The 27081-nt window shown below is 42.9% G+C and overlaps 1 protein-coding gene across 4 annotated transcripts; it reads right to left on the reverse strand.

Moving 5' to 3' along the window:
* Positions 1–3799: 3799 nt before the first annotated feature.
* Positions 3800–26707, reverse strand: DDA1 (DET1 and DDB1 associated 1). Of its 4 annotated transcripts, XR_011558712.1 has the most exons (6): positions 26521–26630; positions 23643–23723; positions 18304–18355; positions 7810–7871; positions 5629–6761; positions 3800–5576 (listed from the first exon to the last, which is right to left on the reverse strand). XR_011558712.1 is itself a non-coding variant. In XM_070747625.1 (5 exons), exons 1-5 carry the CDS (start codon positions 26618–26620, stop codon positions 6651–6653), a joined length of 372 nt encoding a protein of 123 aa, XP_070603726.1. In that variant the 5' UTR covers positions 26621–26707; the 3' UTR covers positions 3800–6650. The 4 variants fall into 4 exon arrangements, 3 of the variants coding, with proteins under 3 accessions (XP_070603726.1, XP_070603743.1, XP_070603736.1); XM_070747625.1 differs by having other exon boundaries at positions 3800–6761; positions 26555–26707; XM_070747642.1 differs by having other exon boundaries at positions 3800–6761.
* Positions 26708–27081: the final 374 nt, after the last annotated feature.

A 27081-nucleotide genomic window follows, 5' to 3' on the forward strand; every position in this document is an offset into this window, starting at 1 on the left:
CCGACGCAATTATGCTACTGCACCTGGGCGGACACGCAGGTGCACCCAGGTGCAGTAGCATAATTGCGCTGGACTCCGCTAGCGCTCAGAGCCACGGGGGGCGAGCACAAGTCACCATTCCACCTTAGCAAGCCCACCTCTGGGTGGAGCCATATGTCACGACACACAACGCTTTGGCCTACATCATCCCCAGCACGCATGTATGCTGGCCAACTGAATTTTGGCCTTCTGGAGGGTGGGGGAAGCCGTTTTTGCCCTCCCCAGGCTTCAGAAAAGCTTCTGGAGTCTGTGAGTGGCAAAAAACGGACCCAATGGGCCTACGGTATGTTTGGAAATGAACTTCTGGGAGGCCTATTGGGCCATTTGAACCGCATGGAGTCTTCCAGGAGTGAGCGGCATACAAATTCAATAAACAAATAACTTTTTCACCCTTCCCAGACTTCAGGAAAGCCTGGGAGGGCAAAAAATGGCCCAACCGCAAATCTAGAGGCTTCAGTGATGTGCAGGGGAGGAGTAGCACTGGGGGTGTGCTGTGCATGCATACACAAGGGGAGAGCATTGCATTATGGGTTTGGGCCATGCACATGTACGCTATTGCGCACAAGCGCCCCCTTTTGGCACCCAAGAAAAAAACTTCACTATCACCGGGCCTAGAATCCTTAGCCACTGCACCAAACTGGCTCTTTTAGAAATATAACCATGTGTTAATTCCGTGTTGCTGGAGTTACACTTTGCAATTGCTTAAAATAGCCTCGGGTGACCCTGATCCAGCTAAAAGCAATCTGGCTTCGTCTCTTGGGCTAAGTAAGCAAGGGATTTTTTTTTTAAGGGTACATTTTGAACTTTTGAGAATACGGCAAATGTTCTCACAAAATCTCTTTGGGGGAAGGAGGCTGCCTGTTCAGAGAACGGTCAACAGGAGGGATGCAAGTCCTCCATGCAAACGCAATTTGCCATCTTTTCTGCTGGAGATGGTACGCTGCCCGGCAGCAAGCCCATCGCTCATTTCCTTAAAGAGTTTCCTAAAAACTGTTTGCTGACCCATGGAATTTTATGTGTTCTATGAAAGGTGTTTAGATGTATGTACACAATCCTAGAAGTAACTCCATGGATCATTGTTAAAATACAGCCAGATTCTAGGTCTCAACAGCAACAAATCTTGACATCCACTGTTTGCTATAGTCTACTGGATTATGGGTAGTGATTGCTGACAGTCTCAAAATGGGTGAACAGTGCAGTCAGGCAGTAGGGAAAGCAAGTAGGATGCTTGGCTGCATAGCTAGAGGTATAACAAGCAGGAAGAGGGAGATTGTGATCCCGCTGTATAGAGCGCTGGTGAGACCACATTTGGAATAATACTGTGTTCAGTTCTGGAGACCTCACCTACACAAAGATATTGACAAAGTTGAACAGGTCCAAAGACGGGCTACAAGAATGGTGGAAGGTCCTAAGTATAAAACCTATCAGGAAAGACCTAATGAACTGAATCTGTATAGTCTGGAGGACAGAAGGAAAAGGGGGGACATGATCGAAAAATTTAAATATGTCAAAGGGTTAAATAAGGTCCAGGAGGGAAGTGTTTTTAATAGGAAAGTGAACACAAGAACAAGGGGACACAATCTGAAGTTAGTTGGGGGAAAGATCAAAAGCAATATGAGAAAATATTATTTTACTGAAAGAGTAGTAGATTCTTTGAACAATCTTCCAGCAGACGTGGTAGATAAATCCACAGTAACTGAATTTAAACATGCCTGGGATAAACATATATCCATCCTAAGATAAAATACAGAAAATAGTATAAGGGCAGACTAGATGGATCATGAGGTCTTTTTCTGCCGTCAGTCTTCTATGTTTCTATGTGTGTTTGCAGCTCTAATTCAGCAGTCCTATATTAGGTATGAGATTTGTCAGATCTTGGGAGCCACAAACATTCACCATTTTGATTAGCTTACTAGAGTTGAAAGGGAGCTTGTAGGTCATCTAGTCCAGCCACCACCACCACCCCCGCTTAAGCAGGAGTCCCTACCCCATTATAGACAAATGGTCATCCAATCTCCTCTTGAAAGTCTCAAGTGTTGGAGTTCTCACAATCTCCGCAGACAAGCTGTTCCACTGGTTGATCTCTCCCACTGTTGGAAAGTTCCTCCTTATTTCCAGGTTGAATCTCTCCTTGGTCAGTTTCCATCCATTGTTCCTTGTCTGGCTTTTCTGGTGCCTTGGAAAAGAGCCCGGCCCCCTCCTCCGTGTGGCAACGCAACTATTGCAGCACTGCTATCATGTCCCCCCTGGTCTTTCTCTTCGCCAGACTAGCCATGCCCAGTTCCTGCAACCGCTCTTCGTGTGTTATAGTCTCCAGTCCCCTAATCATCATTACATTCTATCAAACTCAGCGTTGACTTTTAGCAAATCTTCCAGAATGGTCTGCCCTAAAAACTGACACTTCATGTCTTTATTCATTCATTTGGGTTCACTTTACATAAATAAATTGATATTTAACGGACACTTAGGTTTAGCTGACCCTCCTTTCCTTCCATTAATCTAAACAGCTCCAGCAAACTGGTTTGTGCATTTTGTTGAGTCAACTGCTCATATTCTGGTTTTTATACAGTGATACCTCATCTTACAAACACCTCGTCATACAAACTTTTCGAGATACAAACCCGGGGTTTAAGATTTTTTTGCCTCTTCTTACAAACTATTTTCACTTTACAAACCCACCACCATCGCTGGGATGCCCCACCTCCAGACTTCTGTTGCCAGCGAAGCACCCGTTTTTGCACTGCTGGGATTCCACTGAGGCTCCCCTCCATGGGAAACCCCACCTCCGGATTTCAGTGTTTTTGCAATGCTGCAGGGGAATCCCAGCATCGCAAAAATGGGTGCTTCGCTGGCAACGGAAGTCCAGAGGTGGGGTTTCCCAGCGAGGGGAGCCTCAGTGAAATCGCAGCATCACAAAAACAGAGGTCCGCAAGTGGGGTTTCGAGGACTTCGGTGTTTTTGCGATGCTGCGATTTCACTGATGCTCCCTTCACTGGGAAACCCCACCTCCGGACTTCCGTTGCCAGCGAAGTGCCCGTTTTTGTGATGCTGGGATTCTTCTGCAGCATCGCAAAAACACAGAAGTCCGGAGGTGGGGTTTCCCATGGAAGGGAGCCTCAGGGGAATCCCACCAGTGCAAAAACGGGCGCTTCGGCTGGCAAAAGGGGTGAATTTTGGGCTTGCACGCATTAATCGCTTTTCCATTGATTCCTATGGGAAACATTGTTTCATCTTACAAACTTTTCCCCTGAAGAACCTCGTCCTGGAACCAATTAAGTTTGTAAGACAAGGTATCACTGTATTGCCTTACCAAATGGAAGCTAAAAGAAGGGGCGTGCATTAGCACACTATTGTGCCCACCGTCCCTGTCTTTCTGTCCTAGTATATCCTTTTTATCACTCTATACTTTAAGTTAATACAAACTATAGCTCTAAACTTGTTTGACAAATACAATAAATGAATAAAAATAAATAAATAAATTTCACAAGGTGAAATTAACGTACAACCACCAAACAAGTCATGAGGTGTCTGCCAACCCAAATCTGATATTCTCACTCTATAATTTGAAACTAGGATCCTGTTGGCTTTGCACTACGTAAACTTACAACTCTGAATTGGGCAGGCCTTCTTTCCAGTTCCACAATCACATATTGCCGTTGATGATAAACAAAGTTGAGTCTGTTGACAATATACACTTCAAAGGCACCATTTTGAGTTTTCGGCCACATAAAGTCCTTGTACATATAAAATTCCAATCAAATTAAGTAAAAAGATTAGTTTTACTTCTACATTTAGAATTTAGAAATAAACAGTACATTCTCCAGTGGGGCAGAATCCACTTAAACCAAATTATATTTCCTAGATTACAAAGTATTGCACATGCATAATTTGAAATGCATCAATACACAGTTTGCAGAATTCCCCACAATGCACCATCCTCTGACTTGGTTGCATGGTGTGCACTAGGCCCATTAGGGACCCCGCTCCCAAATCTGTATTTAAAGATGATGCTAGTTTTATTACTTGGCAAGGAAAACAATTGGATACTGCTTTTCACTGTAAAAAACCTAGCAGGAAGTACAACTATCACACACAAAAAAATAAAATTGTAAGGTGAAAAACATCCATTAAAATAATTAGGGATTTTACTGTTGGAAAAGGGCAACATAAAAAGGATGCATTTTTTTTAAAACCGAGCTAAAATATACCAAAGTTGGAGTCTTGAGTGCAATTGATTTGATTTTTTTTTCCATCCTGCCTTTCTTAATTTATAAAGGTGGCTAACATGCATAATGCTCCTTCCTTCTGTTTTCCCACAGCAACCCAGTGAAGTGAGGTGAGAGTGAGTGACTGGCCCAAATCTACCCAGCTACGTGCAAAAAGTGGGACTAGAACTCACACCTTATCCACTACAGAAAACTGCATCAATGAAAGATATTCCACAGGCCTCGTGCTAATTCAGACACTAACCACATCCACACCATCTTGTGGCAGTTGATGTTGAGGGTGGGGAACTGTGGCCTTTTTGTGGACTTCAATTCCCAGAATTCCTGAGCCAAGGCTGCCTTAGGAATTGTGGGAGTCGAAAATCCACAGGTCAAAAAAAGGCCCATAATTCCCTACCTCTGGCTTATGTGAATAAGTTGTTGTACCTAATTCACCTAATTCACACATTCTCCATACACGCATTCCTTCACTCCTTTTTTAATTAATTGTCCCTAAACTAAATCAACCTGCTTCGATGTCAAAAGACCATAGATGTGGTCACTCAGCTTGCTTTCAGAAGCAGCCAAAGGATGTTGGAGAGGTTTTCTGTAACCAGCATACCCGGTTACCAAAACAGCCAGCCACTATTTCATTTGCCAATCAGAAATAAGTTTTCTTCGTTTGTTAGATTCTCAACTAACTTAAGGACAGGGGACCACAGTGAGAGGCTGCCAATCAGAAGCGATGACTCCAGCCCAACAGACAATTACTTAGAATAAGGCAGCTCGTGTCACCTTGGCTTAAAATGTGAACACATCTCAGAATTAAGCACTCCCAACTGCACAAAGAGCAGGCAAGCTTTCTGCTTTTCAAATCTTTTTATGTTTTCCCTCTGGATAAACTGTCGTGGGCCACATAACTGGATGAGCGGCTGGGTCCAAAAAGTGGGGAGCAGACGCAGAATGACTTTATCAGTTTAAAATGTTTTTGACCTTAAAAAATATCCCAACCGTTAGAATGAGTATTCTGATCCTACCCAGAGTGCTTCTGACGTCCCGTGAGATTTGGCATCCGTTTTCAAAATCAAAGCTCTGACCTTGAAATGTTTAACGAACATCTGACAGACGCGTGTTTTCTGACACATTCACACAACCGTCTCTCTTTCAAGTGGCAGGCTGCAAGACAGGACTCTGCTCCGATTACTTGCACGAGGGGTTTGCAACTAATCTCAGAACTGCAGGCAGCTTTAGAAAGCCATGGCCCTTGCCCTAGAGCAAGGGGTCCCCAAACTTGGCAACTTTAAGACTTGTGGACTTCAAGTCCCAGAATGACTGGAGAATTCTGGGACTTGAAGTCCACAAGACTTAAAGTTGCCAAGTTTGCAGTCCTCTGCCCTAGAGTTTCCAACAAGTTTTTTTAAAAACAAGAACCCGTCAAAAGTGGTGAGAAAAATCCTGCTTTATTCTACTTGAAAAGATGCACAGAACTGGTCCATTCAAAAAGGGGTGACAAAGAGATGCTGGGCGAGCCCAAGAGAGGGGTTTTATTTTTTGCTTGCTAGCTACGACCGATGTGCTAATGAGTTTCTCAGGGTTGGGGGGGGGGGAGCCAGAAGGTCGGTGGGGAGGAGGAGGAGACAGGCCAAAGAATGTAACAAGATAACACAACATTGGACAGCAAAATGGGGACAATCTCATCAGCTGAAGAGAGACCACCGCAAACAGACTCATCTCCCCCCCTCCCAACCCCACCGTTGCTGGAAAATGGTATGGAGGTAGCGACACGCCTGGGTAAGAAATAAGCTCTCCGACCCCACCCTCGGCCTTTTAGGAGTTCCTCCTGTTATGGAAACAATGCTAAATCATTACACACCAGTAGTCATCCAGTAATTGTGAGATGGAAATTCTCGATAAGATGAATGGGGGTCACAATATGGAGGGGGTGCCGTCTTCAAGGACCAGCTCGTTCCTCAAAAAGAAGGGGTAGCCACAAAAGTGGATTTTTTTTCATTTTTTTTTTAAAAAAGTACTGATCACAGATTAAACATCATTACTTTCTGATTTGCTCCGAACATATGAGAGAGAGAGAGAGAGCGCACGCATAAATAATAATTAAAAAAATATGGAAAAAGAAAACCTACCTCTCCCCGTCCCCCCCCCAAAAATAAATATATCGGCTTCTAATAAAGTCAGAAATGGTATGTATGTAGGCTGCGCGATGGGAGGGCAGGAGGAAGAGACGGGGAAGGCAGAGGGCCGACGGAAGTGTGCGCGAGTGTGTATGTACATGTGCGTGCCCGGGTACACACTGAAAGACACACGGGGGAAAAAATTTCAAAAATAAAAATAAAACCCACACAGGAAGCGCCTGTAAATTTTAACACAGAAGACTGGAGATTTTTTTTTTTAAGTGTCCTCGTTCATATCTTGGCTGTCTGTCCGGGCAATTTTGCGAGGAGGGGCAGAGTTTTCACCTTCGATTTCCACTTGGTCAGGATCTCTTTTCTTTGCTGCATTCTAAGAGGGAGAGAGAAGAAAAATTAGATCGGCTTGACTCCCTCTCACATCGAGCCCCCAAATCTTTCCTCAAGGTTCTTGAAATTGAATTCACTCCCAAAGCAAACATCGGATACCCATTTTGCTTCCAGTAGACTGTCCTTTCTCTCCCTCTCTCTCTCTCTCTCACACACACACACACACACACACACTTCTCTCTTTCAAGCAGTAGACTTCTGGCAGTGCAAGCAAAAAAATATATATATTATTTCACTAAAAGAGTAGTAGATCCTTGGAACAAACTTCCAGCAGACGTGGTTGGTAAATCCACAGTAACTGAATTTAAACATGCCTGGGATAAACATATATCCATCCTAAGATAAAATACAGAAAATAGTATAAGGGCAGACTAGATGGACCATGAGGTCTTTTTCTGCCATCAGACTTCTATGTTTCTATGTTTCTAAAAAGTGGCCGGTTAGAAGTTGTCTTATTATCTACATATCTCAAGTGAAATTCCATTAGAGCAGTGGTTTTCAACCTTTTTAATGCTGCGACCCCTTAATAAAGTTCCTCATGTTGTGGTGACCCCCAACCATAAGTCCAGTGCCAATTCTCCTAACAGCTTGAAGCTGATTGGCAGGAAGGTCAGAGGGACACTCCCACTGAAAATGCCTGATTGGCCGGATTGTAAAAAATACGTTCCAAGGCGCCGGAATAGAAGCTTTAGTTCCTAACAACATGGGGAATTTGTCTTTTCTGAGGGAAATTGGTCTTTTCTGAGGGAAATTTGTTTTCTGAGGGAAATTGGTCTTTTCTGAGGGAAATTTATCTTTTCTGAGGGAAATTGGTCTTTTCTGAGGAAATTTGTCTTTTCAGAGGGGACAGAGGCGTCCCCTCTGAAACGGTCATTTCACCTCCAAAGGGGTCCCAACCCCTGCTGAGAACCACTGCACTAGAGTTACGGATCTATCAGTTGTTTTGAATCCGCTGTCCTCCCGATGCTGTTTCTGACATGCGCACCCTCTTAAGAATGGTACCCGACAACATTTTTCACAAATATCCCTACCTTTTTGTCCCACTGCTGATGTAGGTAGCGCAAGAGTATATTTGTCTTTTCTGTGACAATTACTGTGGATGAAAGACGAGAGAGAAATGATCAGTACGGAATGAAACAAAGCCGCAAGTAAGCATTGCAGGGTTCTGGACTTCACTGGCTGTGGGTTTACGGGCAGCATGAGGTTGCTTGCCCGGAGCTTAAATCAAGCGCAGGGAAGGTCTCCCGTCACTCAGCAGGAGAGCTCACATTTCACAAGCGGAAAAGTCACAAGTTCGATCCCTGGAGATCGTCTCTCCAGCCAAAAGAAAGCAAGACAATGATTTCTGCAGAACTTTAGGGTAGGTTGTTTCAACCAGGGAAAGTGCAATTCTGACTGCAGAACGATAATATATTATTATTATTATCATTATTATTATATCAATACAACACAGCAAACGACCTTTAAACCACTCCCTTCACATGATTGTCAAGCTACTCCCACCTGGTCACATGACCAGCAACCCACTCCTACCCAGTCACATGACCATCAAGCCATGCCCACAAAATAAGCCACACCCACAGGCGTGGTGGTAAAACTTTTGGCAGCCCATCACTGGTTCCGTCAGAGTAGGAAATCTTTTTAGCCTCATTCAAGATCAAACAATGAAAATACAGTTGGTCCTCAACTTACAACCATTTGTTTAGTGGCTGTTTGATATTACAATGGCACAGAAAAAAAAATGGGTTAAAGGGTTAAATAAGGTTCAAGAGGGAAGTGTTTTTAATAGGAAAGTGAACACAAGAACAAGGGGGTACAACCTGAGGTTAGTTGGGGAAAGATTAGAAGCAACGTGAGAAAATATTATTTTACTGAAAGAGTAGTAGAGGCTTGGAACAAACAAACAAGTAGACGTGGTTGGTAAATCCACAGTGACTGAATTTAAACATGCCTGGGATAAACATATATCCATCCTAAGATAAAAATACAGGAAGTAGTATAAGGGCAGACTAGATGGACCATGAGGTCTTCTTCTGCCATCAATCTTCTATGTTTCTATGCTTGTTTTAGTTATTATTGGATCTCAGAATTGTATAGTTTTTCATATGTTGTAAGCCGCCCTGAGTCCTCGGAGAGGGGTGGGATATAAATTCAATTCATCATCATATCATCAACCATTGTGTTTATTTTTATCATTGTGAGCCCCCTGAGTCCACTGGGAGAATCAAATATTAAATATTAAAAATATCAAAAATAAATACCTTCCCTATTGTGCGTCCCCAACATCTGGCCTATCATAATGCCATCACCCTGTGTGTTTTGCACTTCGCTCGTGGTGAGGAGGGGAAGCTTCAAAACAATTCAGGCAAGGATGTTGTTGACATTGACACTTGATATTCAAGGCAGCTGAGAATCAGATGACCAGGAATCCCGACCTGCCCCCTGCTACATTCTCCCGTGGACCACAGCGGCTGTCAGGCCGAAGCCATCGCTTTGAGTAGGAGACTTTGGCCTGCCACAAGTAGAATAGTACTGTGGGAATTGGGAGGGGTGGTTGCATGAGAAGGAAAAATACTAGCCACAACAAATTCCTTCCAAAGATTCAAGGTCATCTTTTGTTAAATACCAGCCAAAAATACAGAGACTTGGATTGTGGACGAAGACCGAAGTGGGGACAGAACTTGTGAGTGTGGGGATAAACCTTAACCTGGGTGGAGAACTGTAGGAAAGGTTAGTAACAGTTTGACTACAGTTCGTATCTCATGCAGCTCTGTTAATAAATTGGAACTTAGAAGAAGGCCAAGGCTTGGACTCTGATTTATTTCTCAGATGTTAATTGGGACATTAAATGGAAAAGTTTGTAAGAAGAAGCAATATTTCCCATAGGAATCAATGTAAAAGCAAATAATGTGCGCGATTAGGGAAACCACAGAGAGGAGGCCGTTTCCCCCCAGGAGATTCCTAGGGAGGCCCCACGGAGGCTTCTCCCCGCCTTTTCCGGCCCTGTTTCCTCCCAAGAGATTCCTAGGGAGGCCCCAGGGAGGCTTCTCCCTGCCTTTTCCGGCCCTGTTTCTCACTTGTAGCTCTCTCTTGTTACTGAAGCCTAGTTGAGGGCTACTATCAGAGGTGGTACTCCCCTTCAATCATGAAGACGATTGAAGGGGAGAAAACAGAGATCAGTAGAAAAAAACCGTGCTCTTTCTAATGGAGATGATTGAAGGTGATGAAACAGAGCTCTGTTTTCTCACCTCCAATCATCTTCGTTTTTATTTCATTAGAAATAACACTTTTTTTCCTATCAGATATGTTGTTTTTGTGATGGTTTCTGTTCAAATAAGGCTGCAAAAATCAGTCAAGTGGACACCTGGTCCACTTGACAAAGAATGACCCTTTTGTTCCCTCTGCCATTTTGTCCAATGGATTGAGTCTGGGCACAGGAAAGAAAGAGCTAGTTGGATCATTTCCTGTGAACAATCGAGTGAAAACTTTTTTTTGGGCTGTCTAGGAATTCTAAGAGTTAGTTAGTTAGTTAGTTAGTTAGTTAGTTAGTTAGTTAGTTAGTTAGTTTATTCAAATTTATACGCTCCTCTTCTCCAGTGAACACAAGGCGGCATACAGAAATAAAAAACAAAATACTGTACATTGTAAAACCCCACAACATTAAAAACAATTGTCCATCAATCATCCGCTCCACTGACACACTACTGGCCAGAGCAAGATGTTATCACTCAATGTCCCCAGGCCTGCCGGCAAAGCTGAGTTTTTAAAGCCTTTTGAAAGGCCAGGACGGTGGGGGCAGTACAAATCTCCGGGGGGGGGGGGTTGATTCCAGAGGGTCGGGCCCACCAGCCCACCACAGAGAAGGCCCTTCCCTGCGATCCCGCCAGCTGGCACTGCTTAGCCGACAGGACCCAGAGAAGGCCAACTCTGTGGGATCTGACTGGCCACTGGGACAAATGAGGCAGCACTCAGTCCCGTAAGTAATGTGGTCCTAAGCCATTTGGGCTTTGTAGGTCATGACCAACACTTTAAATTGTGTTTGGAGACCAATCGGAAGCCAGAGCAGCTCGCGGAGTGACGGAGATATATGGGTGTATCTGGGTAAACCCATGACAGCTCATGTGGCTGCATTCTGGACTACCTTGTAATCCCAACTAAATTGTAATCCCAACATAGATTCAGGGCATCCAGTCCTAAGGAAAGCCTGCTATCAGATTGCATCAAGAATTTCTCGATCGGGCTGGCCCCCATTCCAACCTAATCCTGAGATGACATCGCATACGTTTGTAATGACTTCAAGACTGGAATGCTATGGCTGTACAGGACTTTCAACTGTTCATTTAGTGACCATTCAAAATTACAATGACAGTTATTTATTTATTTATTTATTTGTTCATTCATTCATTCGACTTCGATGCCGCCCAATCCCGGAGGACTCAGGGCAGCTTTATCTATCTATCTATCTATCTATCTATCTATCTATCTATCTATCTATCTATCTATCTATCTATCTATCAGATTTGTATACCGCCCCTCTCCGTAGACTCGGGGCGGCTAACAACAATAATAAGACAATATAAACAAATGTAATATTTAAGTTAATTTAAAAACCCCAATTTAAGAAACCAGTCATACATACAGACATACCATGCATAAATTTTATAACCCTAGGGGAAAGGGAAAGTCTCAATTCCCCCATGCCTGATGACAGAGGTGGCTTTTAAGGAGCTTACAAAAGGCAAGGAGGGTGGGGGCAACTCTGATATCTGGGGGGAGTTGGCTCCAAAGGGTCGGGGCCGCCACAGAGAAGGCTCTTCCCCTGGGTCCCGCCAAACGACATTGTTTAGTTGACGGGACCCGGAGAAGGCCAACTCTGTGGGACCTAACCGGTCGCTGGGATTCGTGCGGCAGAAGGCAGTCCCGGAGATATTCTGGTCCGATGCCATGAAGGGCTTTGTAGGTCATAACCAACACTTTGAATTGTGACCGGAAACTGAGCTTACAACAATATAAAATACAAGACAACAAAAAGAGGTCAAACATAAAACTCAGTTACAAGACCATTAATTAAAAACCCTAATAAACATAATAAACTAACCTAATATGCATACTAAACATTCATACAATGGCACTTATGATTATCATGGCAGCATCCCCATGGTCACATGATCAAAATTTGGACAATTCGGCCACGGGTGTGTATTTACAACAGTTGCGGTGTGTCAGGATCATGTAATTCCTCACCTGCGGCCTTTCCAGCAGGCTTAACAAGCCAAATCAATGGAGGGCAACGGGATTCACATAACGACCAAGTGATTCAGGTAACAAGTGTGGCAAAAACTTAAAATCATGGGTGACTCACTTATCAACTGGCTCTGCACAACAAGTTTGTGTGTATGTTTGCTTTTAATAATGGGTTTTTTAGTGTTTTTTAAATTATTAGATTTGTTCTTACATTGTCTTTGTTATTGTTGTGAGCCGCCCCGAGGCTACGGAGAGGGGCGGCATACAAATCTAATAAATAAATAAATAACCAAACAAACAAACAAACAAAATTAATAAATAATAAACAAACAAACAAACAAACAAACGATCTTCTGGTCCCAATTAAAGTCATAAGTTGCAGACTCCTTGTGAAGTACCATCCTTTTCAGAGCACAGTGGTACCTCTACTTATGAACTTAATTCGTTCTGTGACCAGGTTCTTAAATGGAAAAGTTTGTAAGAAGAAGCAATATTTCCCATAGGAATCAATGTAAGAGCAAATAATGTGCGCAATTAGGGAAACCACAGAGAGGAGGCCGTTTCCCCCCAGGAGATTCCTAGAGAGGCCCCATGGAGGCTTCTACCTGCCTTTTCTGGCCCTGTTTCCTCCCAGGAGATTCCTAGGGAAGCCCCATGGAGGCTTCTCCCTGCCTTTTCCGGTTACAGTTTTAGAGGCTCGGGTTTGTAAGTGGAAAATGGTTCTTGAGAAGAGGAAAAAAATCTTGAACACCCGGTTCTTATCTAGAAAAGTTCGTAAGTAGAGGCGTTCTTAGGTAGAGGTACCACTGTATAAAGGCACACCGTTTTCTTCCCTAAAAGAGACTGAAAATTTGGGTGCATCTTATACTCCGAATGTCGCTTTTTTGAAGCTTTCCCCCCCCAGCTCTTTCAGGCTTGCTTTTATTGCTACTGCCTCCGAAAACAACTATTTTGGAGTGAACATTATTGTTCTCTCTACTCTTCACTCTTCCCCTGCTCTGTTTTGAAACTTATTCTTGAGTGAATCAGTTTCAAAACAGGGCAGGAGACGAGTGTAGAGTAGAGACAGCAATTAACACTCCAAAATAGTTCTTTCTGCCTCCACTGCACAAAGCAATTGTCCAGCAGAGCTTGAAAAATAAGCCTTCGCAGTTCAAATTGGAACTGGAAACTGGCCAAAGTTGATAAGGCACTTTGAGGATTTTAAAAAGCGCTATGATCCCCATATTGAATTTGCTGCATGGCTCGTGGAAATGTCCAGAGCACTGATAGCGAACCTATAGCATGCGTGCCATACGTTGCCCACGGAACCATATCTGTGGGACATTGCCCTATGTCAGCTCCAGGAAAGCCTCCTGAAGCCCAGAGACAGCAAAAAATGACCCAACAGGGCAACCACAAATTCATTCAGAATATCTCTGAGACCGCCTGCTGCCGCACAAATCCCAGCGACCAGTTAGGTCCCAGAGAGTTGGCCTTCTCCAGGTCCCGACGACTAAGCAATGTTGTCTGGCGTGACCCAGGGGAAGAGCCTTCTCTGTGGTGGCCCCGACCCTCTGGAACCAACTCCCCCCAGAGATTAGGATTGCCCCCACCTTCCTTGCCTTTTCACAAACTCCTTAAAACCCACCTCTGCCGTCAGGCATGGGGGAATTGAGACATCTCCCCCAGGCTATATAGTTTTATGCATGGTATGTTTGTGTTGTGTGTTTTTTAAAATAATGGGTTTTTAGATATTTTTTAAATATTAGATTTGTTTATTGTATTTATTGTATTTATTGTATTTATTTATTTACTTATTGGATTTGTATGCCGCCCCTCTCCAGAGACACGGGGCGGCTAACAGCAATAATAAGACAGCGTATAACAATAATCCAATACTAAAAACAATTAAAACCCATTATAGTAAAGAAAACAAACCCCAAACATACCTACAGACATACCATGCATAAAATTGTAAAGGCCTAGGGGGAAAGGGTATCTCAATTCCCCCATGCCTGGCGGCAGAGGTGGGTTTTAAGTAGCTTACGAAAGGCAAGGAGAGTGGGGGCAATTCTAATCTCTGGGGGGAGTTGGTTCCAGAGGGCCGGGGCCGCCACAGAGAAGGCTCTTCCCCTGGGTCCTGCCAAGCGGCATTGTTTAGTTGACGGGACCTGGAGAAGACCCACTCTGTGGGACATAACTGGTCGCTAGGATTCGTGCAGCAGAAGGCGGTCCCTGAGATAATCTGGTCCGGTGCCATGAAGGGCTTTATAGGTCATAACCAACACTTTGAATTGTGACCGGAAACTGATCGGCAACCAATGCAGACTGCGGAGTGTTGGTGTAACATGGGCATATTTGGGAAAGCCCATGATTGCTCTCGCAGCTGCATTCTGCACGATCTGAAGTTTCCGAACACTTTTCAAAGGTAGCCCCATGTAGAGAGTGTTACAGTAGTCGAGCCTCGAGGTGATGAGGGCATGAGTGACTGTGAGCAGTGACTCCTGGTCCAAATAGGGTCGCAACTGGTGCACCAGGCGAACCTGGGCAAACGTCCCCCTCGCCACAGCTGAAAGATGTTTCTGTAAAGTGAGCTGTGGATCGAGGAGGACGCCCAAGTTGCGAACCCTCTCTATACTGTTTTTACTGCTGTTGTGAGCCACCCCGAGTCTGCGGAGAGGGATGGCATACAAATCTAAATAATAATAATAATAATAATAATAATAATAATAATAATAATAATAATAACCCTGGGGAGAGCAAAAAACCGCCCAAACCGCCCAACGGGCCTACCGGAAATCCAGAGGCTTCAGTGAGGTCCATGTCCATGCGCAGGAGGGAGCATGAAGTGTGTGTGTGCATGCATGGGGCGGGGGGGAGAGAATGGATCTGTTTCCTATCACCCCAAACAGGGAAAACAAAGCTGTAAATTACCGAAACATTTTAAAGAAATATTTTCTACAAAGAAGAGTTTACCACCTAAACCAATTATTATTAACAGAGTTTCTGAGTTTCTCTTAGGCTCAGCAGCCATTTGATTAGCTTTAATTTGAATAATAGGTGAATTAAATTGGTAGGGAAGATTTGCCGATTTGCCGATGACTAAAGTGTGCAATAGGGTTGATATTCCTGGAGGTGTCTGTAATATGGCAAATGATTTAGCTTTACTAGATAAGTGATCAAAGCAATGGAAACTGTACTTTAATGTTTCCAAATGTAAAATAATGCACTTGGGGAAAAGGAATCCTCAATCTGAGTATTGTATTGGCAGTTCTGTGTTAGCAAAAATTTCAGAAGAGAAGGATTCAGGGGTAGTGAACAGTGCAGTCAGGTGGTAGGGAAAGCAAGTAGAATGCTTGGCTGCATAGCTAGAGGTATAACAAGCACGAAGAGGGAGATTGTGATCCCGCTATATAGAGCGCTGGTGAGACCACATTTGGAATACTGTGTTCAGTTCTGGAGACCTCACCTACAAAGAGATATTGATAAAATTCAACGGGTCCAAAGATGGGCTACAAAAATGGTGGAAGGCCTTAAGCATAAAACTTATCAGGAAAGGCTTCATGAACTCAATCTGTATAGTCTGGAGGATAGAAGGGAAAGGGGGGACATGATCGAAACATTTAAATATGTTAAAGAGTTAAATAAGGTTCAGGAGGGAAGTATTTTTAATAGGAAAGTGAACACAAGAACAAGGGGGCACAATCTGAGGTTAGTTGGGGAAAAGATCAGAAGCAACGTGAGAAAATATTATTTTACTGAAAGAGTAGTAGATGCTTGGAACAAACTTCCAGCAGACGTGGTTGGTAAATCCACAGTAACTGAATTTAAACATGCCTGGAATACACATATATCCATCCTAAGATAAAATACAGGAAATAGTATAAGGGCAGACTAGATGGACCATGAGGTCTTTTTCTGCCCTCAATCTTATATGTTTCTATAGCACTGGACTTGATGGGGATGGCTAAAATGGCCACACCCGATCTGGTGATTTTTTTTTTGCTGTGAGAAAGTTAAGTCATGCTGGACATCCATCTTGATATTTTGGCCACTTTCAATACCATCAATGAAAGAATATTTTGCTGGAGCAGCTCAGGGAAGAGGGGGGATAGGATTAAAAAAACCGAGTAAGAGGATGTTAGTGTTTTAAAAAATAAATCACGAAGTTCAATAAAATATAATTATGCAAGACTTAATTTCATGACAAATAGGCTGCAGGACCCCTAAGGTCCATCTTACTCATCACATTATTTAACATCTATACTAGCCCAAGAGCTGCAACCAGCCCCCATGTTGAGTCACACTGTTAAATAAATTTCTGCATTCTAAAATACAATGTAATATTTTAAAACCGATAGTGCATCCATTTTTTTTATAGGGTTTTCTTGCTACAGTCCCTTTGACATACCCCAGCCAAAGTGACGTAGCCAGAAATCTCTGGATTAATTTATACGAAGAATAATCAACCAGTGACTTAGAGGGGTCATCGTTTCAGAGGTATCGCCTTACTTAAACAATAAAACAGAATGATCAAGGACAAAAACAGCAGTGGAAGTAGGAATAATTAACATCCAGGAGGCTTAATGTAGCTGACCAACTTCGGGCAATCAATGGTGGACTGATCTACCCAGCCTCCAGGTGGCCTGGGGCATTGCAGGCTGATTTTGCCCACAGTTTGCAGTGCCAACTCCCTATTTTATGCATGTTTGGTCCTTATGACTGAAAGTTTTTCCATTGCACATATTTAGCCGTATAATATCCAAATTCATAAATAATCGTAATAGATTTTCTAGCAAAGTAGTAGTAAAATAAGGCTTCTAAATGCAATCCAAATCTATCTCATACTGCGAAATAATAGACTAATGAACTGTCCCTACCTCACCTAAACTGTAAGCTTGAAGGAAGAATCTACTCTTTCAATAGAGTGGTACATTATAAACTGAAGTTTTGGTCTGACTCAATATAAAAAGGTACACCACAAACACTGTTACCTCTACCATTAAAATCCCCCCGCGCAGAAACTTTTGAAGTGGCGCAAAGCCATGCAGTCCCAGATCACTCGCTTCTCCGGCCAGCAAAACCGGCTGCCCAGGAAAGCGGCGCGTTTGAAAAGCACGTGTTTAAAAAGCGCGTCACTTTCCCGGGCAGCCGGCTTTGCTGGCCAGAGAAGCGAGCGATCCGGGACTGCATGGCTTTGCGCCACGACAACAACAAAGGCATCGTGGCGGCCTTCAAGCGCAGCCATTCACGGCGCCCCTCTACCTGTTCTTGCAGGTAGAGGTCGGGCGCACTACCAGGAGGCGGAGGCAGCACAGGGCCAGGCGCTGGGCGCCGAAGACGCCAGGGAGGGCGAAGGGGTGGACGTGGCTGCTGCCTCTTTAGCTGGAGAGCCGGATGGGGGCGGAGGCGACGGCGGAGTCCGGCGTTGGGGCAATGCGGAACTGCTCATCCAGGGGACCACGGACCGGCAAGCCGCCCTCTGCTCTCTCTCCGTTCTATCTCTCTCTCTCTCTGTGTTGCCGGCGTGGTGTACGAGACAGAAAGAGTTTTTTAATAAGGGGTTTTTAAATGTTTTTTAAATTATTAGATTTGTTGCATATAGTTTTATTGTTGTTACGAGCCGCCCCGAGTCTACGGAGAGGAGAAGCATACAAATCTAATAAATAAATAAATAAATAAGAGAGAGAGAGAAAAAGGAGGTGAGAGAGAAAGAGAGAGAAAGAAAGCAAGAGAGAGAGAAAGTGAGAAAGAAAGCAAGAGAAAGTGAGAAAGAAAGAAAGAGAAAGTGTGAGAGAAAGAAAGCAAGAGAAAGAGAGAAAAGGAGAGGAAGAGAGAGAGAGAGAAGAAATAAGGAGAAAGAGAGAACAAGAAAGACAGAGCAAGAGACAGAGCAAGAGAGAAAGAGAGAGGGAGGGAGAAAGAGTGAGAAAGAGAGAGAGCAAGAGGGGGGAGAGAGAAAGAGATAGCAAGAGAGAGAAAGAAAGAAAGAGAAAGAGGGTGAGTGAGAGAAAGAAATGAAAGCAAAAAGGGGAGAAAAAAGAGAAATGAGAATTATTTGTTTGTTTGTTTGTTTGTTTATTTATTACCTCTGTGCCGCCCAGTCCCAAAGGGACTGCCACTCAGACACTATACTTTTCCGCCCACACCGAAAAAAAATTAGAGGGAACATTCACCACAAGTTAATTACATTTTTAAGTGCTGAGAAATATAAAACACACAAATTTCCTTTATACATATACAGTTAACAACTTTCCATGGACGGTGGACAGGAATAACAAAAGCAGACAGGGACTTACTCTGTTCTGATGGATATTCCCTTGTTGGAAGATAAACTGAAGGTCTTCTGTTCTGTAAATAATTTTTTTTTCAAAAACAAAGAGTTATGCTGTGTGTAAGAGGCAGTTCAGTTCTCGTATTGTTAAGCATTCAAACTGCAATTGTAATTGCATATTTCTTAGAAAATAAAAAAGATAACTTTCCAAACAGATCATTAGACATCATGTCCTAATAGAAGCTGATTTAATGCTTATTATTTGCTGGAATTCTTCAAAGGATACAGAATCTGTCAGGTCCCCGTTAGATTCAGAAAACCTTCACTCCCAAGTAAGTATAGCAGGACCATTTGTTGCATTTATAAGATGTATATGCCCCTTCTCATACAAGACAGCAAAGACAAAATATACTGCTCAAAAAAATAAAGGGAACACTCAAATAACACATCCTAGTTCCGAATGAATGAAATATTCTCATTGAATACTTTGTTCTGTACAAAATTGAATGTGCACAACAGCATGTGAAATTGATTGTCAGTGTTGCTTCCTAAGTGGTCAGTTTGATTTCACAGAGTTTTGATTTACTTGAGAGTTATATTGTGTTGTGTAAGTGTTCCATTTATTTTTTTGAGCTGTATATATACAGTGTTTCTCCCAAAATAAGCCCTCTTCCGAAATTATTTCAGTGCATAGACATGTTTCGCTCAAATCGCAACAAAGATGGTCTAACATATTAGTTCTCAACTTGGGGGGTCGGGATCCCTTTGGAGGGTCAAATGATCGTTTCACAAGGGTTGCTTAAGACCATGGGAAAAGACAAATTTCCCATGTTGTTAGGAACTAAAGCTTCTATTCTGGCGCCTTGGAACATATTTTTACAATCCAACCAATCAGGCGTTTACAGTGAGGGTGTTCCTCTGACCTCCCAGCCAATCAGCTTAAAGCTCTGTTGGGAGAATTGGCGCCAGACTTATGGTTGGGGGTTACCACAACATGAGGAACTCAGCATTGCAAAGGTTGAGAACTACTGGTCTAAAGCACTACAAAGTCCAGGGAAGGTCCAAGAACGAATCAACAAACTACAGTCCAAAAGCTCACAGGAGTTGCAAAAAAATGCATCCATGAGGTGAGACTTGCGTTGAACAACTGCCATTAGCTCTGGTGAAGGCTAGGGAGACAGAGCTGGAAATCAGGTAGATAGCAAGAGGAGCCCCTCTTGCTCCACGCGCCCCAAAATAATAAGACCTCCCCAAAAATAAGGCCAAGCACTTATTTCGGGAGTTCAAAAAAATATATAAAAATATTGTTTTCGGGAAAACACAGTAGTAGGCTTTCATTACTAAAAATTGGACAAAAATCTGAGTTCTCTTTGTTTTTAATCCAAATACCTTAATCACCATCAGTCTCAGAACAGCATTGGACAGCTATGGAAGTTATATTTTATATTAAATTTTTATATACTTATAATAATTAAATAATAATAATAATAATATTTATTTATTTATTATTCAGATTTGTATGCCGCCCCTCTCCGTAGACTCGGGTCGCCCCGAGTCTTCGGAGAGGGGCGGCATACAAATCTAAGTAATAAAATAATAAATAACAACAATAATACAATGTAAACAAATCTAATAATTAAGTTAATTTTAATAATAATAATAATAATAATAATAATAATAATAATAATTCTGCGGAGAGGGGCGGCATACAAATCTAATAAATAAATAAATTATTATTATTATTAATAATAATAATAATAATAATAATAATAATAATAATAATAATAATAATAATATTTATTAGATTTGTATGCCGCACCTCTCTGGAGATATTATATTAATATTGTTTCCTGATTGCTTATTTGTACCCTATGACAATCATTAAGTGTTGTACCTCATGATTCTTGACAAATATATCTTCTTTTATGTACACTTATGAACTTAAGCACTTTGGTGCATAAGCTTTTGGAGCATCTGTACCAAAGACAAATTCCTTGTGTGTCCAATCACACTTGGCCAATAAAGTATTCTATTCTGTTCTGTTCTATTCTATTTCTATTCCATTCTAATCTAATTCTATTCTATATCACTGATGGCAAACTTATGACATATGTGTCAAAAGTGACATTGCCGCAATGTTTTGGGTGACACGTCAAAATGCACTAAACACCCGACAACTATTCTCAAAAGCAAGGCCCCATCCTCAAGGCCCTTTTGAAGGCTGCGCAAGAAGGGGTTATGCTCTCTTGTGGTTTTCAAAGTCTCCAAAACTCATGTAAGAATTCTGGTTCACTTAATCACCATGTAACTAACTTAACGACTGCAGTGTTTCATTTAACAACTGTGTCAAAAAAAAGTGGTAACATGGGGCAAGACTCACTTAACAAATGTCTTGCTTATTAAGGGAAATTTGGGGCTTACTTGTAAGTCGTACGTTAGGGATGACCTTATTTTCTTTTCTTTCTCACATTTTTCTTTTTCTTTTAATGTCTAAAGCAGATTGTCCGACATTGTTAAATGGCTTAAAATAGCTAACAGTATCTTTCCACTGGAAAACGTTCTGACCCATTGTACCTGGATGGAAAATTCCAGGTTGACAGAAACTTAAGATTTTAGTCTGTCAAGTAGAGTTTTCTTCTGCTATTCCCGATTCTACCCTTGATCAACTCCCTCAAAAGTTCTACTTCCATTCACCTGCTTCCTAGAGCAGGGGTCTCCAACCGTGGCAACCTTAAGACCTGTGGACTTCAACTCCCAGAATTCCTCAGCCAGCTTTGTTGAAGTCCACGGGTCTTAAAGTTGCCAAGGTTGGAGACCCCTGTCTTAGAGGTGGATCATTCTTTGTCAAGTGGACCAGGTGAAATTGCAGCCTTATTTGAAAAGAAACCATCACAAAAACAGCATAGTCTTTTAACTGTTATTAATTGGATCAAATTGTTTTATTATGTATTCTATGTTTGTTGTGAGTTGCCCCGAGGCCAAATCAAATCAAAATCAAATCAAAACCAAATAAAAAAAAATAATAGAAAAAACATGCTCTTTATAATGAAATAAAAATGAAGGTGAGACAACAGAGAGCGATAGAAAAAAACCTTGCTCTTTCTAATGAAGATGATTGAAGGTGATGAAACAGAGCTCTGTTTTCTCACCTCCAATCATCTTCGTTCTTATTTCATTAGAAAGAGCACATGTTTTTTTCTGTCATATATGTTGTTTTTGTGATGGTTTCTTTTCAAATAATGCTGCAAAAATCAGTCAAGTGGACACCCGGTCCACTTGGCAAAGAATGACCCAGGTATGAAACATTCTTCAGGTAAAGGTATCTCTTTTCAGACATTTCTTGACTCAGCCTTCCATCCTTCCAAGGTGGGTAAAAGGAGGACCCGGATTGTGGGGGCAATAGCCTAGCTCTGTTTAAAAAGTGCTATTGCTAACATGTTGTAAGCCGGCCTGAGTCTAAGGAGAAAGACGGCATAAAATTGAATAAATAAATAAATTTCTGATTCTAGCGGGCAGTGTTCACCTCTGTTTCTTGATGCCTGAGGAACTCTGGGAGTGGAAGTCCACAAGCCTTAAAGTTGCCAAGGTTGGAGATTCCTGCTTTACCCAGTTCTATTACAAGTAGTTTTCATTTAGTGACCACAATTAGAACCTGGTCATTAAGAAAAGTGATTGCTAAATAACACCGCAACCGGGCACGTTTTTCTCTGCTTTCCTTTGCTGATTTATAGACCCGCAGAGGCAAAAAATGCGAGGATTGTTACTTTTTCATTTCCACTGTAACTGGGATCAACTGCTAAACAATGCAGTGGTTAAACAAGGACTATCTGTAATCAATTACTTACATTTTGGGTTTTTTTTCCTTTTTAATATATTGAAATATGAGATTGATATAGATTCAGAATTTACAAAGGTAATTTCTATAAACAAATGGTAAGAGAAAGGAGCCAATATAAAAAAAAGACCACAGCTGTGGCAGTTTAAAAAGAAGCTAATCTTTGAAATAAACAATTTCTCTCTTATTGTAACAGCCTATCAAAGATACTCCTTGGAAAATGGGGGCTTTTTAAAAAAAAGTATTTGCAAAAAGGGACAATTAGTACATCTTTCTTCACTTTTCTGTAACACATAGAATAGAATAGAATAGAATAGAATAGAATAGAATTCTTTATTGGCCAAGTGTGATTGGACACACAAGGAATTTGTCTTTGGTGCATATGCTCTCAGTGTACATAAAAGAAAATGTACATTTGTCAAGAATCATGCTCTTCATGGCATCGGACCAGAATATCTCCGGGACCGCCTTCTGCCGCACGAATCCCAGCGACCGATTAGGTCCCACAGAGTTGGCCTTCTCCGGGTCCCATCGACTAAACAATGTCGTCTGGCGGGTCCCAGGGGAAGAGCCTTCTCTGTGGCGGCCCCGACTCTCTGGAACCAGCTTCCCCCAGGAGATTAGAATTGCCCCCACCCTCCTTGCCTTCCGTAAAGTCCTTAAAACTCACCTCTGCCATCAGGCATGGGGGAATTGAGGCATCCCCCTCACCCCGGGCCTATACAATTTATGTATGGTATGTTTGTGTGTATGTCTGCTTTAATAATAGGGTTTTTAAATGTTTTTTAAATTTATTAGATTTGTTATGAATTGTTTTATTTTATGCTGTGAGCTGCCCCGAGTCTACGGAGAGGGGCGGCATACAAATCTAATAAATAAATAAATAAATAAGGTACAACACAATGATTGTCATGGGGTACAATTAAGCAACCAGGAAACAATATTAATATAAATCGTAAGGATACAAGCAATAAGTTAGTCATAGAGTTATAAGTGGGAGGAAATGGGTGATAGGAATGATGAGAAAAAATGGAAATATGGAATTTGACCCACGAAATTAAATGTTTCATAGATTTTTCTGCTATCAGCATCTACTAGTAACTCTATTCAAGAAGAGAATTAGCCAGACTACATTAAGAAAAATGATGCAGGGTTTAAACATGAGCATGGATAATTAAGCCCATGAGACTGATGCACACATATTGACCCTTTGTGCTGTCCTCAATTGCCATCATCTGTTTTTTATTATCTTGTTTATTTGTATTGAGGGTTTTTTTTTTACCCTATGTTGGCCATCCAGAGTCATTATTGCAAGAAAGCCATGTTAATTAAATATATAAACAACTCTTGATCTGGAAGATCTTCAGCCTCCTGAGAAAACGGTCAAATTTTGGAATCAATTTTTGCTTTCCACAGGGGTGGGGAGGAGGTGTTAAGCTAAGGATTTTTTACAGCACTGGCATAAACCTTTGGTCAACTGTGAATACCATTCTCATGCATTTACAACCAAAAGGACTAAAGATACTTACCGATGCTTTGCATACAGAATCTGCATGGAATCGGCTGAAGTTGCTTTTGTTATAAACTGGCAATCCTTTGAGAAAGTCAGCCTAGAAAATAAAAAGAAATTCCAATCACAGGCAAGTAGACCAGATCTCGGTATCTACAGTAATGCCCCTCTGATCCCAGATGGGCCACACCATATTTTTTAGCAGCCAGAAATGGGTATTTTCCTTTGAAAAAAGGAAGTTATCCTTTAGCAGTTACCCTTCATCATGATTTTTTTAAAAAACCTGTGTAATACTCCCTAAATAAATCAGACTACATAGGAGAAACAAGTCACCTGTTTCATAGGTAACTCTTTAACTTGTATGAACAGTTCTTTCATGGTGCCCCAAACCTCTCTCCACCCTAATAGACAAAGGAGCACACATGGGATAGTTATCAAAGCCAGGACTAGCAACCTGTGTCATTGTCTTAAAATCTGAGGCTCAAAAAGAATCCACTAGCTGTGATTCCTAACTGAATAATGTGCCCTACACTGTTTGAATAAAGTCTAGACCAGTGTTTCCAAACCTTGGCAACTTGGCATTCGCTGGCTGGGGAATTCTGGGAGTTGAAGTCCAGATATCTTCAAGTTGCCAAGGTTGGGAAACACTGGTTTAGACAACCAAGAGTCTCAGATGCTCCTGAACTGAACAAAGTGGGATGCCAGGGCCTAAACGCTCCTACAGGTAGTCCTCAACCGACAATTCATTTAGTGACTGTTCCAAGTTATAACGGCACTGAAAAAAGCGTCTTACGACCATTTTTCAAACTCACAGCCATTGCAGCCTCCCAACGATTAAACTTCAGACAAACTAGCCACCGACTCATATTTATGACAGTTTTTGCAATGTCCCCCAGGGGTCGTTTTGCACCCTTCTGACATGCAAAGTGAATGGGAAAACCAAGTTTCACTCCAGCCTCTGCATTACCAACTTAACTGCAGCGATTCGCTTAACCACCGCAGGGCACGAAAAGGTCACAAAACGGAACAAAACTCGCAGAGCAAATCTTTTTGCTGAATAACAGAAATTTGGGGAGCTCAACTGAGATAGTTTAAGTCGAGACCTCCCTGTACAGAACTCTAGCAGAGGGATGGCACAGTAGTTAACTGGGGTGGCACAGTGGTTAGAGTGCAGCACTGCAGGCAACTTCAGCTAACTGCTAGCTGTAGATTCAGCAGTTCAAATCTCACTACCAGCTCAAGGTTGACTCAGCCTTCCATCCTTCCAAGGTGGGCAAAATGAGGCCCCAGATTGTTGGGGGGCAATAGCTACGAAGGGGTATATAAGTCCCACGGGTTTGGGCAGCATAGAAGTCAAATAAATAAATAAAATAAAATGAATAAATGCTATTGCTGCCAAACCTCCATCCAAGACACAAGCTCCCCCTCCCCACAGACACCCCCACCCTCCAAAAAAAGGCTTATCTGGGCAATGTTCAAGCTACAAAGTAAGATCTCTGGCCCTTTCCTGATCCAACACTGAAATCCAACCTCCCCAACCCCCCCCCCACTTACCTCATCTCCCCATATTTGGTTCCCCCCCCCCGCCCTCCTGGCAAACCCCACCATCCCAGCCCCTCCCCACAAATACCCCCCCCCAAAAAAGGATTATCTGGGCAATGTTCAAGCCACAAGCTAAGATCTCTGGCCCTTTCCTGACCAAGGCTGAAATGTAACCTCTCCAAAGCCCCCCCCCCCCAACCTCATCTCCCCATATTTTGTTTCCAGATCCGTCCTGGCAACCCCATCCCAGCCCCTCCCCACAGATATCCCCCCCAAAAAAGGATTATCTATATAAAAAAAGGACAAATCTATATTTTCTTTTATGTACACAGAGAGCATATGCACCAAGACAAATGCTTTGTATGTCCAATCACACTTGGCCAATAAAGAATTATATTCTGTTCTGTTCTATTCTATTCTTCTATTCTATATGGGTCTTTGGAGAAGGGCGGCATACAAATCTAAATAATAATAATGATAATAATGATAATAATGATGATAATAATAATAATAATAATAATAATAATAATAATACAACACAGCAAACAAGATCACCATGCTGGATTTCGTATTTCATCACCAGTCGGGCGCTTCCCAAGCACCTAAGACTGCATGATGTAATAATAATAATAATAATAATAATAATAATAATAATAATAATATGCACCAAGAAAAATGCCTTGTGTGTCCAATTACACTTGGCCAATAAAGAATTCTATTCTATTCATTATCTGGGCAATGTTCAAGCCACAAACTAAGATCTCTGGCCCTTTCCTGACCCAAGGCTGAAATCTAACCTCTCCAAAGCCCCCACCTCCGACCTCATTTCCCCTTATTTGGTTCACCCGACCTTCTTGAAAGCCCCCCACCCCACCCTCCCAGCCCCTGAAACGTCCCATGGCCGCCTGCCTGCTGCCTTTTGATCCACCCCGCGAGGGCCTTCTCAAGTTCAGCAGCCCCTCCAACGTCTATTTATGGATGGAGGTCCCCCCAAGGCACCCACAGATCCTCTTCTAAGGCCCCCACCCCAAGCCCTCAGCCACGCACCCCCAAATCCCGCACTTCCTCCCCCCCCCCCCCCCCATAAAGGCCCTCCCCTGGCTGGGAGACCTTCTGAGCGCAGGCGCGGCGTGTCGCTGCCCGTCCGAGAGCCACGGGCCGGCCCAGCCCCGGCATCCCACCGCTTCTGTCCAGCGCCCGGCACTCATTGCGCCCGGTTTGGAAGCCCACCGCCCGGCACGCCCCTTCCCCTGGGGAGCCCTGCCTCCTCCCCCCACCCCCCGAAGGGGAGGGGACACAAAGCCGGCGTAAGGGGGGGACCGCTTCCCCATTCAGGGTTGGGAGTGCCCACCTACCATTTTTTTACCCCCCAACCAGGCACCTCCTCACCAACTTCTCATCCTCCTCCTCCTCCTTCTGGGTTCCCTGCTCGGCGACGCCCATCGGGAAAACCATTGGACCGCCCGTGGCCGAAACGGCGTCGCCATTGGTTGCTGAGGACGTCGCTCTCCGGAAGGAATGCCCGCCCTCTCGCTCCCTCTCCCTCCCCGTGAGCTCCGGAAGAGGAAAAAAGGGAGAAGAGGCGGAAGGGAAACCCCGGGTGATATGAGGCTTTCCTCCTGTGGCTTCATGGGAAATGTAGTGCGTCCGGGTAAAGGGGACTGATGGCTCTCTGTTTTTTTCATAACCCCAACCTCCCCCCGCCCCTAACCCGGTCTTATCGGGATCCTTGTTTATGATGTCTGAGATCTGCGGTTCAATGTATTTGTAGTTTCCTGATTGCTTATTTGTATCCTGTGGCTATCATTAAGTGTTGTCCTACATGATTCTTGATTCCGCTCCGGGTCGACGGGGAGGGGTGACATTCAAGTCTAATGAATTGAGTTGAATTGAATTGATGTGTATCTTTTTTTGTG

Source organism: Erythrolamprus reginae, chromosome 1 (genome assembly GCF_031021105.1).
Source record: "Erythrolamprus reginae isolate rEryReg1 chromosome 1, rEryReg1.hap1, whole genome shotgun sequence".
Classification (NCBI taxonomy): Eukaryota; Metazoa; Chordata; class Lepidosauria; order Squamata; family Dipsadidae; genus Erythrolamprus; species Erythrolamprus reginae.

Excerpts from the sequence above, each read along its gene's own strand:
- DDA1 (XM_070747625.1), bottom strand. The coding sequence starts at position 26,620 with ATGGTTTTCCCGATGGGCGTCGCCGAGCAGGGAACCCAGAAGGAGGAG. Across the intron at positions 7,872-18,303 it reads GGAATATCCATCAGAACAGA|TAATTGTCACAGAAAAGACA; the intron begins GTAAGTCCCTGT and ends TTTCATCCACAG. Across the intron at positions 6,762-7,809 it reads ATCAGCAGTGGGACAAAAAG|AATGCAGCAAAGAAAAGAGA; the intron begins GTAGGGATATTT and ends TCTCCCTCTTAG.